The following is a 20,983-nucleotide window of genomic DNA, read 5'->3' on the forward strand; positions in this document are numbered from 1 at the left end:
AATTTTAGTTCTACTTCAGATAATGAAAAATAATGATCCACCTTAGAAACTTAACAACAAATAGTTAAAAGAAACAGGCTGGCCATGGTGGCTCCCACCTATAATCACAGCCCTTTGGGAGGACTACATAGGAGGACTCCTTGAGGCCAGGAGTTAAGATCAGCCTGGGCAACATACCAAGTTCTCCTCTCTACAAAAGCTAAAAAATTAGCTAAGTGTGGTGGTGCATGCCTATAGTCCTAGCTACCCTAGAGGCTGAGGCTGAAGTGGGAGGACTGCATGGGCCCAGGAGACTGAGACTGAAATGAATCATAATTACACCACTGCACTCTAGCATGGATGACAGAGCAAGCCCTTGTCTCAAAAACAAAACAAAATAATAAACAAAAACCTCGACATCAGCCATGATTTATAAAATAAATTGCTAAAACTTCCAAATGTGTTAATGTTCCTCAGACCTGGCTGGATAAGATAGTTTACGACTGTTTCAACAGATTATCTAATGAAAAACAAAACGAACAAAAAATATGTCTTGTGAGACTTCGATAAGAAATAAAGAGGCCTAGAGCTTAGTTTGCTCACTAAACTAGGATAAAAATAATGACAGCATACCAAATCTGATAATAAAATATTCTTTCGTTCTTGAGAATATCCTTTTGTTCTTGGGTTGCTTAAAGAGGAGGTCAAAATTTCACATCTACGTTCATTTGACATGATCTGGGGCAGTTTTACGTGGTCTCAGTCTCACTGTTTTATGGTCATATTACCGAAAAGGATATATTTTTCAAACCAGAGAAGAGAAAGTGCTGTTTTTTAAAAAAAAAAGTACGTATTTACACATAGCATTTGCTCTAAAATACTTCAAGAGGGAAAAAAGCATCTCCTGTGGAGCATTGATACAACAAGTTCGGCAGGGTTTTGATAACGAAGGAGTTAGGTAATCATTCCTGGGCATTCATTATAATGATACCCTACTTTTGTGTGTATTTGAAAGATTTCATTAAAAAAATTAAGAAATAAATTCTACACAATGGACTTCAAAGTGCCATACATTAATTTTTTAATTAAAAAATTAAAGTAACAATTATTTTAGACTAATAAAATTTTCAAAAAAATCTGATAAAATTCCTGCTTTAGAACAAAATTAAAAATTTGGGTTAGTTTTAAATCTCCTAAAGTAAAAGGTCTAAACGCACTACCATTTCAAAAATAGCGTAATTTAAATGGTTAACTTAAAAAAAAATTGTGTTACTATGCATCAGATCAAAATAAAAATGAAAATATTGATAATCTCAATTAAACTCTATTCTACACAGTTGATAATTTATCTAGACTCAGGTTTGGCTGCTTAAATTTTAAAGGTTTTTTTGAACCACACATACTCTAAGAAAGAATTTAATTACATTTGCTGAGTTAGAAAAGATGTACCTACATTTAACATTTCACTTAAATTTTTAAAACTAACATTTTAAATTTTAAAAGTAACATTATATTATATGAAAGTCAGAATATTCAGGCTGGGTGCAGTGGCTCATACCTGTAATCCCAGCAATTTGGGAAGTCAAGGCCAGCGGATTGCCTGAGCTTAGTAGTTCAAGACCAGCCTGTGCAACATGGCAAAACCCTGTCTCTACTAAACATATGAAAAATTGGCCAGGTGTGGTGACACACGCCTGTAGTCCCAGCTACTCAGGAGGTTGAGGCATGAGAATCACTTGAACCCAGGAGGCAGAGGTTGCAGTGAGCCGAGATCATGCCAGCATGGGCAACAGAGCAAGACTCTGTCTCAAAAAAAAAAAAAAAAAAAAAAAAGAGAGAGAGAGAGAGAGAGTCAAAACATTCAATAATAAATCATTTTATTTACATTATTTAATAAATACAGTTCCCCGTATTTATTTAGAAGGGAGAAATGTTGTAAGCAAGTTTTAAATGAAGTAGCCAATAAACACTTAAAACACACATAAAATTAAGGTAGCACAAAATGATTTTGCTACTAAGAATGCTCATTTTCTATAGTGCTATTTATAGTGGTAAAGAGATAGAAACCACTTAAATATCCAACAGAAAATAGGTTAAACAATGTACAAACATAAAACGAACTCCTATGTTAACTACTAAAAATGATATTCAGGAAATATGTGTATTAACATAGAAAGTTATTCACAATACACTGCTAAAAAAAAGCTGTAATAACAGACTGTACAGGGTACTTGGGTATTTTTTAAAAGAACAGATATTGCCAATTGTTATGTCTGAATATGGTACAGATGATAATAGTTTTCATCTTTTCACTTACACGTAATTTTAGCTATTTCTGTACCAAGCATGGATATATTTGTCCCAAGATGAACAAATACTTGGGTATAGATATCGAGGTAGATAAATGGGCAATGAAATCTTACCTTTACATTTTCATGAATAGACTGAAGTTGTGCCGCTAAAGCTACAAATGTTTGATAAATTTTCTGCATAGCCATTGACAAATCTATAAAAGAAAATTACATTATCACCCAAATATACATATATACATATATATAATAGCACAATTTAATTTTTCTATTTGAGTCCAATTTTTGGCATAGTTAACACATAAAAGAAAAAAACTTTATCAATGTTCTCATTGCCAGAGAACATATAGAGTAGTAGACTGAGAGAAGAAATGTCTTCAACAGTAATCTGGGTGGAGGAAGGCCCTAAGATTTCTGCCCTTGCTACCACAGTAACAATTCATATAATAAAGCATATCACATTTATAGGGAATAAAGGACTAATTAATGACTTTTAAGGAAATTTTCTTAAAGCGGCTACCAGTGGTTATCCAGAATACCTATTATATAACCACAGTTTAATCTATCTCCTACAAACAAAAGTTAAAAAAAATTACCACAGTAAGCATGTTACCTTGAGGGGTTATATGTGAATTATTTGCTTGAGTGGCAAGATGGTTTTCTAGTTCTTCAATCTGTTGTCTGTATTGCTGAAGCTGTACCTCAAATTGCTGAACCAAGATTCTGAAGTAGCTTTAAAAAACATTTAAAAAGTCAGATCAAATTTTTTTTTAAATTTGGAGTGACAAATCCAAATTAAGGAATATTCTGCAATAGCTTAGTCTTCAGAAGTATCACAGTTATCCACGGAAAGGAAGGACTGAATAACTGTGATTGGAAGAGATTAATGAGAAATTACAAATGCAATGTGAATTCCAAATAAGATGCTGAAACAGAAGTACATTCGTGGAAAAACTGGTTGAATTTCAGTAAGCTTAGTAGTTCAGTTAATAATATTGTAACAATTTTAAGTTTCCTGTTCTTGGTAATTATACTACAGTTATCTAAAATGTTAACATTAGGGGAAGCAGAGGAAATGATAAAAATAATTTCTCTGTACGGCTATTTTGCAAATTTTCTGTAAAGTCAAAATAAATTTAAAATAAAGTAGAAAAGTCTATCAGCCAGATTTCAGAACTAAGTATATTTTATCAATAAAATTTATAATCTGAGAACATTATAGTATACTACAGAAAGCACATATAATTACTGCTACTCTTCTAATAAATTTACCCAAGAGTGCTAGACAGATAAAAAGGGATCTTGAATAGTATACAAAGAAATCTGAATGATTTTTAGTTAAAAAAAAAAAGGGCAACCATGAAAGCTTTTTGCAAAATTGGCTCTGATGGCAGTATTCAGAACAAAACGGGGACAAAACAGTAGATAAAATCCAGTGAGGAAGCACATCATGGCAATCTGAGTAAGAGGAATATTGTGGTCATTACGAATTTCCTGATTTTGAGAAATGTTAAGTATGAGAATATCCTTGTTTTTAAGAAATATCCACTGAAGTACTTTAGTATAGTGAACAATATTTCTGCAAATAACCCAAACTGTTTGGGGGAGAAATGCATATATACACATAGAGTGTAAGGAACAAAAATATGGTAAAAATGTTAATATGTAGGAAATCAGAATGAAAGGCATATAAGGAAGTTTTGGTTTTTTTCTGACTAAAATTATAATAAAAAACTAAAAGAATAAAATAAGTAAGGGACCAGGCGTGGTGGCCCACATCTGTAATCCCACCACTTTAAGAGGCCGAGGCAGGAGTTATCACTTTAGCTTAGGAGTCTGTGACCAGATCAAGCAACACTGAGAAATGGCATCTCTACAAATTAACTAATTAATTAATACTGAGGGACCAGGAATCAAACAGACCTCCATCATTCAACTCACTTTTGTATACCTCAGTCTCTTTATTGCTGGAACAACAGCTACAGAGGTCTTATGAAATGTGAAGAGGTAAAGCATACATACTCCTAAGCACACTGCATGGCAAATAGTAATCATATGGCAAACAACAGTTACTATTATGCTTATCAACATGAAAGGACATAAAAAGAGAGACAAGATATATTTCTCATGCATGGAAACCAGATGTATATACAAACTGAGTGATCTGACTACAGGGTGGTTTTTTCTTCTACTTACCTACATTTTTAAATTTTCTTCCAGAACATGTATTATCTATGTAACTGAATAATGGTAATTTTCCATTACCAGAAAAATTTAATAAAATGGAATAGATCCTGTAAATAATATGTACATGAAATGTAAATGCATAATAGTGAAAAGCTCAGATCTTAGCCTTCACTTACCCTGCAGAATGGTGTTAATGGAGATAAACCTTTTTAGGGTAATTATGAAATTTAAAATCCTTGTAAAGTGCTTATTAGCTCAGCCTTTCCACATAGTATACTAAAAATATTTAGTTTGCATACTATTATTATTGTTCTGTTTTCTTAAAGTGAGAAACATTTATTTTTAAAAATCCAGCAACTTACTCAGCAGGAGCTGCATATTCATGTTGAAGTCCAGGTGGTGTCTTCTGGGTTCTTAAAGCTATTTCAGCATTCTTTAACTCCTAATATACCAGAGGTTAAAAGAAAAAAAAAAAGCCAGTTAAGAATTAGATCAAAAATACCATACTAAAGAAAATATACAGTCTCTGGATGGATACTTCAAACAATGCTATCCTTGGAGGTTCATGCTATAAGAACATATTATGGACAAAGTGTGCTTTACAAGTTGCTAAAACCTCTTTCAAGGGCAGACAAATTACAGTTTTAACAAACTTTATGATAAAATTATAAAACGCTGTGAATCTATTTTAAAACTATGGATTTCTGTAAGATTCATGAAGTGAAATCTTCTACAGTAAAAAGATTACATTACTTCTTAAAATCTCTTTTTTTAAAAAAGGTTTGATGAAATGCTAACGAGAATAAATAGCTTAGAGGGAAAAACATCTTTAATATATAAATGCAGAAAACATTTTTTTTAAAGGCAGATAGTAATCTTGAGGCTGATGCAGGCACAATTAACATTTGGTTGCTTGCTATGTACCAAGCACTACGCCAAAGGCTATTTCTCAATAACAACATTATAATGTAGGTAATGTTTCTCTTTTTATAGATGAAGAAATGGATTTACAAAGACATGTAACTTGCATAATACCATGTTGCTAGAAGGCCAGAGAACTGGATCTAGGTACCCCAATATTTTAAAACTTACAAACTCAACCATTCCTATATGGCTTTCTATGATTTCAGCCAATTGTTTTCCAAGGTTAGTATTCTGTTTACCCCCTTACATTCCACATTCCTAACATTTCACTACATTTTCGACCTCTATTTAAGTATTCTTTATTTCACAAAGAGTTACCTTAATTTTATATTCCTTGTAGCAACATCTCTCCCTCATTAAACTGCCAAGCTGCTAAGTCTATGATGGTTTTTTTCTACTTCCTCTTCACTCAACTCAGGTTTCCATCCCGCCCTACTCCAGTACAAATACATGTGTGGATGATTCAAGACTCTGACCCCTGCTATCTCTGTAAGCAGCTTATTCTTGCCAGGCCCAGATTCTTATAACAAAACTGCTTACAGATCTTCAGACATGCCTATACCTTCATTCATGATACTTCCCTCTTTTTAAGACTTAATGTAAAGGTATTCTACAGTGGACAAATGATAAAAGTGCCCACTTGAGGCCTCTGTGCCCCTACAAAACCTCTATTACCTGGATCATATCACCTGATGGATTTAACTCTCTCCCTAGTCTAAGTCTTGATCCCTAATGCCTGTTGAAGTACCTGGCACACAACCGATCTTTTAAAAATGTTAACTGAATGACTGGAAAGCTGAACAAAGGAATTTAACTTCAATAAACCATGCGGACCTAGTCCCAAAAGAAAGAACTAACCATTCTATTTTAATTTAAACTCAAGTTACTTTCTAAAAATGAAGTATATAAAAGACTTTGCATTCTATAAGAGTCTGGTCTACCTCAACTCTAACTGCAGAACCGCTTATATTTCCCAGAAAGGCTTTCTTTGAAGAAAAGGCTTTAGGGTTACATAAGATTGATACTTCATAGAGGATTCAGAACATTTTTTGAAACTTAGTAATTCACTAGACTCTTAGTAGAGTATTAGTTCCTATCTACTAGAAATTAGAGTAATTTTAGATCAAAATGTAAAAAAAATTATTTTTCTTATTTCTTTTTTCTCCTTTTTTTTTTCCTTCCTCTTTAACCTGGTGAGCATGAAACAAAAATCTTTTTTTAAAATGTAATTTTATTTTTTAAGTTCCAGGGTACATGTGCAGGATGTGCAGGTTTGTTACATAAGTAAACGTGTGCCATGGTGGTTTGTTGCACCTGCCAACTCATCACCTAGTAAGCCCAGCATACATTCACTACACAATTCCTGAAATTCAGCTCAGATGATCCTTCCTTAAGGAAACTTTGACTTCCATGTCTTATTCTTTTGCCACCTTTATGCTCTTCTCAATCTTTTATCATTCTATTCACCCTCCTAGATTTTCAGTACCTTTGGAGTTGTCTTCTTATCTCTAAAAGACTATTAACATGCCCACTATATGACAGCTACTCCACAAACAGTGGTGAGTGGAATCATTCAGTTTTAGAATTAAAATGGGTCCCATTATAGCATTCATTTCTTTCTCAAATTTGCCTCCTCCATTATTTTCCTCAAATGACATATTCTATATAACATATATAATTTCACATATTTCATATAATTTCATGTAATGTTTAATCACAGTCTAAACATTCTCCAATATAAAAACATAACTAACTCTATTACCTAGAAAGGACATACATGGATTAGGAAGATTAAGTGGAGAGGAAACATGGGGCAATACAAGTTGAGTATACCATATCCAAAAAGCTTGGGACCACCAAGTGTTTTCAATTTCAGAATTTTTCTGATTCTGGAATATCTGCATACATAAAATGAGGCATCTTGGGGATAGAACACAAGTTTAAACACAAAATGCATTTATGTTTCTGATACACACAGCCTGAAAGTAACCATACAATTTTAATAATTTTGTACATGAAACAAAGTGTTAACTGTAACCCATCCCATGAAGTCGGGTGTGGAATTTTCCACTTGTGGCACCATGTTAGCACTCAAAAAATTCTGTATTTTAGAGCATTTCAGATTTTGAATTAGGGATGCTCAACCTGTATTACATTCATATTTAAACAAATAAATGTGTTAAGAGACCAGGAAATCTGAGAATAGACAATAAAGTCTTTGAAATCCCTTTAACCATTACAGTTATTAAAAAGATCACAAGGTATTCTCCAATAGTGGACTTAAAGACTCAAAAGCACCTTTAAAAATTTTACTTAAAATACTACCACTTCATTTATGAAGATCCCAGCCCTCTGAGAAATCCACAGTAAAAAAGCAAATCTCACATGCATGAAGTTCACTAGCAGAACAGGGACAACTTTACAGAAAGATTTCTAGACAGCTATGATGAGATCAAGTACATTCTGTAATTACGATAAATAAAACACAAATCACCTATTATGATCCTTTCCCACTAATGTAGAAAAAGACTACATATTATATTTAATATGTATTGTACATTATATCATAAGGAGAAAAAACAAGTAGATATTAGTGACAGATAACATTAGCCACATTACTATTTTTGTTTATTTTTATTTTTTTGAGACATAGTTTTGCTCTTGTTGCCCAGGCTGGAGTGCAATGCACAATCTCAACTCACTGCAATCTCCACCTCCTGGGTTCAAGTGATTCTCCTGCCTCAGCCTCCCAAGTAGCTGGGATTACAGGGATGTGCCACCACACCTGGCTAATTTTTGTATTTTTAACAGAGACAGAGTTTCACCATGTTGGTCAGACTGGTCTCAAACTCCTGACCTCAGGTGATCCATCCACCTTGGCCTCCCAAAGTGGTGGGATTACAGGTGTGAGCCACTGTGCCCAGCCTACTACTTTTATTAACTAAGATTTAACCATGATTTGCAAGTCATCACTCAAATTTAATATCCACATAGGATGATACAATTTTTACTTAATAACTGACAGATTCTAAAAAATTATTTTCCGACTAGCTATGTTTCATCTTATATAATACACAAATTTAGCCAGCAACCACTCTTACGAAACCTAGTTAGTTAAGAGTATAAGCTCTGGAGTTGGATTACCAGGGTCTGAATCTAGGCCCTTCAATTTACTAACAAAGCTCTGTGCTTGTTTTCTTATTTATATAATGAGGATAATAATACCTACCTTGTAGGGCCTTGTCAGAAATCCATTTTAACAGATACAAATTGCTTAGGATACTGTCCTGTATACAGAAAATACTTAATAGAAATACATTATTAAAGTATATGAGCTATCCTGTTTTTTACCAGTATGTCTGTATCAAATTTTGTAACTTAAAAAAAAACCCTATTTCCATTTTGGGAACAAAACAAAACAAAACAAAACCCTATGATAAAATGACCATAAGTTAGTATACCTGAGCAGTTTCTATTTTCAATTTGTCAATGTTGAGAGTGTTTCTCTGTAGTCCATTGGCAGCCAATGACAGGAGCTGCTTCAGAGCTTTAATATCTTCTTGCACCTTAAGCATTGCTTTTGAAGACATTCTACTAATTTCTTCTTGAACTTGTTTCTGTTCCTTGACAAACTTCCTAAAAAGTATATATTTAAAACTGAGTTTTAAAAAAGTATACCTTTGATTTCCTATAGAAAAAAAAAAAAGTATACTTAAAACAGTCCAAGTGTTTTAGGAAACAAAATGAAAAATTCATCTACCATTCACATACATTTTTACAGAATGGCAGTTAAAGATTTTCATTCCTGTCGTTCTGCTTTCTGATTTCTAAAAGCATTAACATTTTAACCCGAGTTAAGAGATGCTCCTCTAGAATGCAATTTTAGAAGGAAGTGATGCTCCTGTTAAATATTCTACAATTCTTCAAGCATTATGTATCTAATTACATTTGACACTCACTGGAGATTTTCAACATCCTGGCAGATGACAGGAGGTAGATTTTCATCCTTCAGAGCTTTACTATCCCTAAGAAAAATGTAAAAACTGTATTAAGATCACCAAGGTTTTACAAAGTTGACAGCTGAGTTTTAACAGAGTATTAGGGTATTAAGATACAAGAAAATATACCAAAGAAGCTCTTATAGCTTCTTTGGACGATTTCAAAGTTTTTTATAAATTTTTTTTTTATAAAATAGGATCTATAAAATAACGTTAATAATTCATCTGACATGGAGATTTCTTATCTAAGAAGATTAGCATCTATTAAAAACATACTTAAAAGCATCTGACTAAATGTTAACAAAAAAAAAAATCAGAAAATACTACAAATTGGGTAAGTTGTTACACTGAGTTCCCTCTGGCTTAGATTCTGCCTGACAATTTGTGCAGTTCCAAAATACTAATGTATTCATTAAAGGAAGTCTACAAAACTTAAAATGAGATGCTCAAAATACTTTTGAAAAATAACTTTAATTAGTTCAACATGCATTAGAATGAAAAAATAAGACCTGCACAGAGCTTACAGGAATCATAAATATTTAATTAGGACAAGAAAAAGTGAAATTTGGTATACAGCAATGGAATAATGAATTAGACTTCATAACCCTTAGGCAGATCTTAGTCTCTCTAATCTTCTTCATTTAAACAGTAATCTAAAATATAAACAAGATGTTTGTAAGGAGTGAATTTTATCATTTATTTGTGAACACTTTAATACAGTACAAACTATGTGAGAAAATATAATTGGTAATAAGAAGAATGACCATCATCAAACATATACATGATGTATATGGAGACTCCTCCCTTCACTGAAAACACCAGGGCATAAAATGGGACTGGCACAATAATTCACATTCACACACACACACACACACACACACACACAATGTATGTGTGTGTATGTACATATATGTGTGTGCATATATGTGTTTATGTGTTTGTGTGTGTGTGTGTATATATATATATATATATATAAAATGCTCCAAAAGTAAAGTTCCAGGAGTTGTTCAATATTTAATAGGCTAAAGAAATAAATACACACATTTGTATTTATTTGTATTATTTAGGGAACTAACAAACACCTTTCTAGAAAGAAATAGTTTTAAATTTTCTTAAAGACTAAAAGCTAAAGATTTGACCTTTCATTATCTTTCCAGAACATGTCTATTACTTTACTTTTAACAAATACTGTTTAAAAAAACCCTTTTTCTCCTAAACATATGATTCTATTACTTCCAATTATACCATCTGCCTACAATTTATTAAGTTAAACTCTTTAATTAAAATGTCTTAAAGGTAAATTTGTGAACTTACTCTGGTCTTGTTCCTGTTTTATCACCTAGAAAATTCAAGAAGCTTCATGTAAAAAAAATAGGTAATTTAACAACATACTCCAAATACAAGTTTTAAATGAACACAATTAAAGTATAAATATAAACTGCTAAGCATTTCTTTGCTTGCCTCTTAAACATCATGTGATGTCAGGACTCATCATGAACCCAGAAGAACAGCATTTTATGGGTACACATAAGCAGATAAATGGCAGATGTGCATCTACTTTCAAGGTCAAGAATCTTCCTTTCTCAACCATCTTCCATGAAAAATATCCTGTATGGATAATTTATGTTGTTGCCTACCAGTTTAATTCCTGATAACTTCACCTGACACTTTTTAAGCCCCTATCAATATAGAATACTATGTCAGATTACCCGAACTTTTCCAATCTGGCAATCCCTTAAAACAATGATCCCAGTTTACTTTCCTATCTGCCATGAATAAGTTCTTTATCACACCCTCACAACAATGGACATATTTTTTAAAAAACTTTAGCCAGTCATGTAGTTGAAAAATGCCACTTCATAATAATTCTGAGTTTGCATTTCTTATAGTATTGGTGAAGAAAATCATTTTCTTCAAATGCTCATGAGACAAGCATATTTCTCCTTTTGTGAACTGCCTATTTGTAATTTGCACACTTTTCTTGAGGTATTTTTATTTATAAGAGCTGTTTAAATATTAAGCATATTAATTATTTGTTTCATTTACATAATTTCATGTATCTATTTCTAAAGTTAGACTCTTGTAAGATATATCTCAATTTCAGAAATGTTAAAATGTGAAAAAACAAGCACCTAAAAATCAAGCATTTTGGGCAGAGTGCTTGAGCCCAAAAGTTGGAGACCAGCCTGAGCAACAGGGTAAAACTCTATCCCTACAAAACTTTTTCTTTTCTTTTGAGATGGAGACTCACTCCAACACCCAGATGGGAGTGCAGTGGCACGATCTCAGCTCACTGTAACCACTGTTGCCCAGGTTCAAGCAATTCTCCTGCCTCAGCTTCCCAAGTAGCTAAGATACAAGCGTCTGCCACCATCCCCAGCTAATTTTTGTATTTTTAGGAGACGGGGTTTCACCATCTTGGCCAGGCTGGTCTTGATCTCCTGACCTCATGATCTACCTTGCCTCAGCCTCCCAAAGTGTTGGGATTACAGACATAAGCCACTGCACCTGGCCCAATTTTTTTTTTAAATTTAGCTAGGTATAGTGCTGTGTACCTGTGGTCCCAGCTACTTGGGAGGCTAAAGTAAGAGGATCACTTGAGCCAGGGAGATGGAGGTTGCAGTGAGGTGAGATTGCACCACTGCACTCCAGCCTAGGTGACAGAGCAAGGCTCTGTATCCTCCTCGCCCCCCGCAAAAAATCAGGCATTTCTTTCCTCAAGTACCTTTTACCTCTGTATATGGGTTTTACTTTTTTACCTCTTTCATCCAACTGTAATTTATGTTTCCATGTTTTGTATTTCACTGATTTTAAGATTTTTTTCTTTCATATTTTAGTATCTCTGAAATTGCCACCTATCTTCTGTAGATGATGTCTTAAATTTTATGAGACATAGAAATACAAATAGGGATTTAATTTTGTTTTTCCAAATAATTCACCAACTTTTAAATTGACTAGTATGTTATTTCTTTGATATGACATTTTGTTGTATTTTGTAAATACTTATGTACACACAAGCATGTATATAAAAAACTTGAGCCTGTTTCTATCATGAATCCCTGATTACCATGGACTCAAATTGGTCTACCTAGCTTTGCCTCAGTAATACACGTAGACCACTACAAAAGCTTCTTAACAGTTTTCCATTCTATTCTTGCCTTCCTGAATGCTATTTTCCAAATGGCTGTCAGAATGCTCTTAATTCTAAAATACAAATCTCATGAAATCCCTTTAATAGACCCAAATTGCCTGAGGTATTAACATAATGGCAAAACTCAACACGGCAAACAAGATCTCCATAACTTCTAGAACCTCATCTTTCTGCTGTATGGCTAATCTGGCCTTTACAATTTCTTCAAAAGGTCCTTCTCATCTCTAGACTCACTCAATGCTGTCCCGTCTTCACTGAATGCTATTTTTTGCTACTCTCCATCCGGTTAAATCCCACACTAGTACTGTAGGGCCCAGGCTAAATGACATAGCTACTAGAAAAAGAGAAAACTTTTGGATTTAAGAAAAAAAAAAAAAAAAAAAGAATCCCTTGATATGAGCAATAGATAAAAGGAAACAGGGATGTAATAATCAGAGATCCATGGTAGAAACAGGCCCAAGTTTTTTATATGCATGTTTGTATATACATATTTATAAAATTTAATGTCATATCTAAAACATTTATTACATTTATTCTATATATTTTCCTTGCTCAACTCTATCTTAGGTACACTATAAAAGCAGGAAGATGTGGGGAGGGGCAGAGGAGGGAAGATTAATTTCCTACATTTATTTACCTTACTCTTCTGACTCAGCCTGCTCTTTGACATGGAGCCTAAAAACAAGTATAATAGAGAAGTACTCTCATGCTTAAAATAAAAGTAATAACAACGGTAACAGGCTATTCCATTTGAGTAATAAATAAGCTGCTAAAACTTCTTTTCTAATTATGGGGTTGCTACAGAGAAAACTAAGTAAAAACAAACTCTGTTTAGAAATTAGCCAATTTTCACTGAAAGAGATATCTGAACTTTGTAAAAAAAAGTTTAAAAAGATTTTCTAACTTTTAAAATAGTAATTCACCCTAGAATAGTATCTCCTTATAATAAAACCTGTGTCCAGTTTTAAAAAAAAATACAGCTACACGGACACTATTTCATACCTTCATCCATTTATCTCATTCTTCAGAGAAGTTCAGTATGTATGTATATACCCTAGCATATACAGTATATATGGTATATATTCTAGTGAAACATGCTTTCGTCAGAAGCAGAAGAGATGGTACAAAACAAAGCAACACACAGATCAATAAAAACATTTTCAAAATGAATTTGGATTAGCAAATTGTTTAAACCAATATTCAATGTGGCAGGGGCGAAGCAAGAAAGGTGTTTTCATACTGGTTAGGGGGTAAACTGGTAAAATCTTTTTGGGAAGGCAATTTCATAATCGATATACTAACAGTCTCCAAAATATCCCTCTCTTTAAGCCAATGGTCCAATTTCTAGGTATTTTCCACAAGAAATAACCAAAAATATAAACAAACACTGATAATAAAAGGAGACACCTACGTGTCTGGCTCTGCTAAGGTTTTACAAATAGTAACCCTCAAACCATTTAACAGGTACGGAAAACTAAAGCATACAGTATAAGTAACTTCAATAAGGTCACTGAGCTCACAAAGCAGATGACCCAAGATCTGAACCCAGGCAATTCTCCTCCAGAGTAGACACTCTTTTCTTTTTTTTTTGAGATGGAGTTTCGCTCGTTACCCAGGCTGGAGTGCAATGGCGCGATCTCGGCTCGCTGCAACCTCCGCCTCCTGGGTTCAGGCAATTCTCCTGCCTCAGCCTCCTGAGTAGCTGGGATTACAGGTACGCACCACCATGCCCAGCTAATTTTTTGTATTTTTAGTAGAGATGAGGTTTCACCATGTTGACCAGGATGGTCTCGATCTCTTGACCTTGTGATCCACCCGCCTCGGCCTCCCAAAGTGCTGGAATTACAGGCGTGAGCCACTGCATCCGGCCCGACACTCTTAAACTACTATATTCTTTTGCCTTTTTAGAAAAAGATGCCCAATTTTTTATCTCCCAGAGTAGAACATCTGTAAATAAACATCTAACAAGAGAACAATGGTTGACTAAATTATGATCCATCCATAAAACTGATATTAAGCAGCACTAAAATATTTAAAAAGAATTACCGACACTGACAAATGCTTCTGATATGTTACATAAGAACAGACTACAAAACAATACTGCATATGTATCATGATCCCAATTTAAAAATACATATTCATATACACATTAAGATAGCTATATAAGTCACATGTACATACAAATCTGTTAACTATAAAAATAAAACCTTAAATGCACAATACACACAAAATATGTGAACTATTTGTGAAATATTAATGCAAACAAATTTAAAAGTAAAAACTATGACTACTGAATATCTAATCTTCCACACAAAGGAATTTTGAGCAACCCAGACTGCTAGAAATAAAATTACAATGGCATTACTTACTCTTTTTATCTGAGGAGCTACTAAAATCTATGCCACCAAGGCCTTCATTGCCTGCAGTTGAAGTAGCTGCTGTAGTTCCCAAAGTCAAGCCTAAAGCATTCTGTCCTAGTCCTATAAATAAATCAAACACCACTTATAAATGTCATTGAAAGACTACACCAATTTCCCCTTATTGATCAAACGACTCTAACACTAATTTTAAAGTCAGATTCCAGATTTTCTTCATATTTGATTTAGGGAAGTAAGTTTAGAGCACGTTTTGGCCAAAGACCGATAACCTTTCTTGAATTGAATGGTATACGTGGTTTGGATGATGTGATATTTCATTATTACGGGGGCCATAAAGTGTATCAATTCAATATATGTGGGCACTCAATCTTTGTTATAAAGGGGTTTTGTTACAGAGGGCTTTTACAAAAGCAGTTTCAGTTGGTGTATTTTCAAGTGAATACATCTTGTCTTCCAATCACACTTTGGAACTGCATACTTTCAAAATAATCTAGTGTGAGTTTATAGGATTTGAATATAATACATATTGAATATAATTTCACACACCCAAGTTCTTTTCACAAAACTTTAAAATAAGTATTAGAATTCATGTACTTATTTAAATCTTCCCTCACTGACGAAAGAAATAAAAAGGACCAGACTACAGTTAGTTGTAAGTCACTCATGTAGACTTGTGAGTCAAGTAGCAAAATTTCAAGAACCTTGTGCTGATAAATCTATATTTCTTTTATTATTTGTTTTTGAGATGGAGTCCGCTCTTGTGGCCCAGGCTGGAGTGTGATGGCACGATCTCAGCTCACTACGACCTCCACCTCCCGGGTTCAAGCGATTCTCCTGCCTCAGCCTCCCCAACTGCTGGGATTACAGGCATGCATCACCATGCCTGGCTAATTTTGTACTTTTAGCAAAGATGAGGTTTCACCATGTTGGTCAGGCTGGTCTCCAACTCCTGACTTCAGGTGATCCACCCTCTCTGACCTCCCAAAGTGCTGGGATTACAGGTGTGAGCAACTGTGCCCAGTCTAATAAATCTATATTTTTGTAAGACCATGCATTCCTGAGCTGATATAACTGTTGTTCTTTTTAAACAAAATGTTATCTCTAGATCAGTTTACTGACTCCTTAAACATGCTCTTCTTTGTTTCCTTATCTAGTTAGTCAATATTGAGAAAGACAAAAATGTGTTTTTCTAAAATATGGCTAATAGGCTGGGTGTTGTGGCTACATCTGTAATTACAGCACTTTGGGAGGCCGAGGCAAATGGATCATTTGAGGTCAGAAGTACAAGACCAGCATAGCCAACATGGTGAAATCCCATCTCTACTAAAAACACAATTAGCCAGATGTGGCGGCACACACCTGTAAACCCAGCTACTCAGGAGGCTGAGGCTGGAGAATTTCTTGAACCCTGAAGGTGGATGTTACAGTGAGCCAAGATCACACCACTGCACTCCAGCCTGGATGACAGAGCGAGACTCCATCTCAAAACAAAAAAATACATATAAAATAAAATATGGGTAATACGTCCAATTATTTATGAAAACCATCATTTTATAATTTAGTTTCCATAAAGAGAAACATGCAGATTAAAAAGAAAAAGTCATCTGCTCAAAAGGCCAAAATAATAAGTACATTTAAATATAGGTATTTACTATTCTGGAGAATAAATGCCATCAATTACCTGATGTTGCTGTGTTTGTGCTCTGGAAAAGTGAACCTCCCAAACCAGCTAAGGCTCCCCCTAAAGAGAGGCCTGTTGATGCAGTTGTAGTTGTGGCTGTTGTCCCACCCAAATTATTTAGGGTAAATCCTGTGGAAGCTTTAAAAAGAGATAGTAAGCTTTCAAAAGGCAGTATTATTTAACAGCAGCATAGAAAATACAAAAACAATGTTTTAAAAACTGATTTCCATGATAAAATTGGCTCTTTGGAAGAACTACTTGCTAAAGATAAAATTATATACTTAAGAATAAAGAGAAAGTAGTTTTAAAGCAAAAACCAATGACAGAAATAAGGGCTTTGAGGAATATTAGAATGGTACCAGGTAACTGATTCCAGACAGCAATATGGTTTCCAACCCAGACCACCAACTTCACCTTCATAGTAAATAAATCATAAGACAGGCAAGATTTATGCCAAGTCTGTCTTTTCCTGTCATGAAATGGCTCCTTGAAAACAAAGTAAATATTAACAGCTTTACATTATACCTCTCTGGCCCTCTCCCCTGCTTTGCTCTCTAAATAGGGACTATCTCCCAAGACAGTCTCTCCTGCTTCAACGCTCAAAGCTCACTTTTCTTCTTTATAAATCAATAATTTCTGTAGTCAAAATTCTAAATGATTAAAATAAAAAGTTATGTTTAGTAAAGGTGACTATCTATGTTCTCTCATCAGATAAAATCAAAATTTAACCATTAAATGCAATGGTTTTTCATTCTGCCTCACCTGCTGGAGTTGATGTCAGAGCAGACGAAAGAGTGAGACCGCTAGCTGAGGTAGAAGTAATAGGTAGAGCAAATGGTGTGGCAGATGCTGCAGGTTTATTGAATCCTAAACTGAAGCCTGTTGTAGGAGCAGATGTAGTGGCTGGCGTTCCTATTTAAATAAATAAATAAATAAATAAACAAACAAACAAACAAACAAACAAACAAAATCCTTTACCTGTAAGTGTTCTATTATACTGGTTTCAACAAGGGTCCCTAAAAGTTTGTGATACTACCTTTTGCCAATAGAAGAAGGGTGTACGTGTGAGAGAAAATAAAAGTTGAGACTAAATCATGATGAACACGGAAAAGATGACTCTTTGAGTTAAGAAAAACAAAAGAATGGTCAAGTACGGTAGCTGACACCTATAATCGCAGAACTTTGGGAGGTCGAGAGGGGCAGATCTCTTGAGGTCAGGAGTTTGAGACCAGCCAGGCCAAAAATCTTGCCTCTACTAAAAATACAAAAATTAGCTGTGTGTGGCAGTGCACACCTATATCCCCAGCTACTCAAGAGGTTGAGGCATGAGAGTCGCTTAAACTTGGGAGGCGGAGGTTGCAGTGAGCCAAGATTGCGCCACTGAACTCTAGCCTGGGCAACAAAGTGAGACTCCATCTCAAAAAAAACAAAAACAAAAACAAAAAGAAAATCCAATCGATGTAATATATGCATTTTAATTCCACCCCTAGATTTACCTGCTACTGCAACATTTATCCTCCTCCTTTCCTTTACTCTCAGCAGAAAAATGCTGCCTCCTCTCTAATACTCTATCAAGAGCCATTCTCTATTCCTTTCTTCTGACCCCCAGCTGTCTCCCTTTTCCTTTTTAGTCCTTTTTTTTTGTACCTCTCTTTCCTCTGTTCATGTCTTAAATGACATTTCCTACAGTTCCATTCCTACTTCTTTACTTCCCCAATGACTCATCTACTTTCATCATTTCAACTACAGGTACGTAAATCTAAACTGACATCCACCTACATCCCTACTGGCTAGTCCTATCTTGATGTCCCTTTGTCTCCTACATATCTCACCAGAGAAATTTTTTGCTAAATCCTCAACCTTGGTCAGTTCAAGCCAGAAACCAGTCATCCTTGACATCCCTTCCTTCTCCTGTACTCCATTACTCACAAATCCTGCTGATTCTTTATTTCTCTGGTATCAGTCTCTTCCAACCACTAATCTATTCTTGAAACTATCTTGGTTACCTTAAAAAAAAAAAAAAAGTGGGGGCCAGGTATGACGGCTCACACCTGTAGCCCCAGCATTTTGGGAGGCTGCGGCGGGCAGACCACCTGAGATCACGAGTTCTAGACCAGCCTGACCAACATGGAGAAACCCTGTTTCTATTAAAAATACAAAATTAGCCAGGTGTGGTGGTGCATGCCTGTAATCCCAGCTCCTCAGGAGGCTGAGGCAGGAGAATCGCTTGAACCGGGAAGGAGGCTGCCGTGAGATCAAACCGTTGCACTCCAGCCTGGGCAACAAGAGCGAAACTCCGTCTCAGCAGAACAAAACAAAGCAAATATCCTAGTGATTCTGCCCAATTTAAGGTTCCTATTATATTCTAGATTGTCAAAATACAATCTAAAGGCATGACATATATCTCCCTTTCCTATCGGGTCCCAACCTGCTCCTCTAATCTCAGCTCTGCCCACTTCTACCTCTGATTTCTAAGCTCCAATAACAAAATAGTTCATATTTCCCTGAATGCTTTTATGATTTGGCCTCTGCACTTGCCACTCCTCTGTCTGAAATGCTTCTTGCCCATAAAGTAAACCCTACTGTTTTCTTCCTCTGCCTTCCATGGTGCCTCTCCTACATCTTTTAGGACATTTATCAGATTATGTTAATATACCTGCCTATCCCTTTCACCTCACAACAGACTGATTGCCTTGCTCCAACCCTTAGCAGTTCCCAAGGTCATTATCAAGGACCACCCTTCACCACCAGCGCCACAAGATAATATTCAATGTACAAGGCTTTATGTATACACAAAGCCACATGGTTAGAAGTAGTAACTGCTCAAACAATATCAAATGAAGAAATGTATGAATGACCTGCATTGACTTATCCTGAAATCACTGAGAGAAGAGAAGCCAGAAACTATGCTTCTGGATTGCCCTGACCACAACTGGAAGTTCCACCCAGAGTAGAGTGCTTTGAAATAATGTACGGGTTACAATCTCAGAAAACAAGACTCAGACATGGTGGCTAATGCCTGTAATCCCAGCACTTTGGGAGGCCAAGGAGAACAGGTGGCTTGAGGCTGGGAGCTCATGACCAGCCTAGGCAACATAGTGAGACCTAGACTCCACAAAAAATAAAAATAAAAAAATTAGCCAAGTGTTCTGGTATATGCCTGTAGTCCTAGCTACTTGGGAACCTCAGGGAAGACTGCTTGAGCCCAAGAGTCTGAGGTTGCAGTAGGCTGTGATGATGCCACTGCACTCTAGCCTGGGCAACAGAAGAACTTGTCTGAGGAAAAGAAAAAGAAAACAAGAAGATTCACTTGCTTGTCTTTGTAGCCAATCCAGTTGAAAATATTGGTGACAAACAGATGTGTTGTGTTTCTGTTAATAACAGGAGTAGCAACCAAATGAAAAAAGTTTGCCAATCCTTAACTGAAAACTCAATTTAAGAGCTTCTGAATGTTCTTTCATTTCCTTTCCCTTTCCTTTCACATTATTTACTTCCATTCAGATTGAAAGCTGGCTGAAACTCTAGTTATTCACATTCCCTTTAGTGTAACAATACAGAAGGTATTATGTGTTTGGATATCAGTTCAATATCCTCTATTTTATAGATAACTAAAAGCCCCCAAATATTACCTAAGGTCTCACAACTATTTTAGAGGAACAACCATGGCTTAATTCCAACATTTCTGACTTAAAGTTTGTTTTTTCCACTAAATGGAGTCAAATGACTACAAAAGTAATATGAAATAAATTTCCACATTAAAAAAAGAAAACATTTCTGCATTTAAAATACTTTTATGAATTATAAAAGTACTCTATAGTCATTCCTTTTTTTCACTACTCAAATACTGAAAGGTTCTCTGATAAGTCACTATCTGTGATATACACACTTTCTTCTATACCCCAGCTCTGTATGGTATCAGAAGAGAGAAGAGTAGAAAGATCACTCAATTTGTTAAAATTATTAGAAAACCACAGAGCTGGGATCTTTCCTCAAAAATTCTTACCCAGAGTTAATCCTGTAGTTATAGTTGTTGCTATTCCTGGGGACAAAAAGAGAAATAAAATTTATTCATCAATTAAGATGACATTCTTTTGGTTTACCTGTCACAAGGGAAAGACTTAAAATCACCCTCAGGGATTAACAACACTTCTATTTAGAAAAATATATATCTTAGTATCTGCTACCATAACCAGTAATCAAGCATTTCCCCATAACACTGTTTTTCATATTACTAGCTGTATATAATTTGATTAAGGAAAAAAATTTATAAAATGCAAGTAACTATTGCTTATAACAAAATTAAGCAAGATCAAAAAAAGCAACTCCAAGCAAAATGCTACATTGAGCTGTCTCAAGTAGCTCACTGACCAATTGGC

General features: G+C 34.9%; 1 protein-coding gene across 3 annotated transcripts in view; it reads right to left on the reverse strand.

The window, feature by feature from the left end:
* The window catches only part of NUP58 (nucleoporin 58), a 38,556-nt gene that overhangs the window by 10,295 nt on the left and 7,278 nt on the right, over positions 1–20,983 (reverse strand). For 2 of the 3 annotated variants that reach the window (XM_074387919.1, XM_003919740.4), the window contains exons 3-12: positions 20,611–20,646; positions 17,370–17,519; positions 16,608–16,745; positions 14,918–15,028; positions 10,712–10,736; positions 9,359–9,424; positions 8,861–9,035; positions 4,838–4,917; positions 2,902–3,020; positions 2,403–2,485 (exon numbers count right to left, since the gene is read on the reverse strand). In XM_074387919.1, the coding sequence (XP_074244020.1) occupies positions 2,403–2,485; positions 2,902–3,020; positions 4,838–4,917; positions 8,861–9,035; positions 9,359–9,424; positions 10,712–10,736; positions 14,918–15,028; positions 16,608–16,745; positions 17,370–17,519; positions 20,611–20,646 (983 nt within the window). The remainder of the gene's footprint in view (positions 1–2,402; positions 2,486–2,901; positions 3,021–4,837; positions 4,918–8,860; positions 9,036–9,358; positions 9,425–10,711; positions 10,737–14,917; positions 15,029–16,607; positions 16,746–17,369; positions 17,520–20,610; positions 20,647–20,983) is intronic. The other variant, XM_003919741.4, reaches the window with a different exon arrangement.

Source organism: Saimiri boliviensis, chromosome 16 (genome assembly GCF_048565385.1).
Source record: "Saimiri boliviensis isolate mSaiBol1 chromosome 16, mSaiBol1.pri, whole genome shotgun sequence".
NCBI lineage: Eukaryota > Metazoa > Chordata > Mammalia > Primates > Cebidae > Saimiri > Saimiri boliviensis.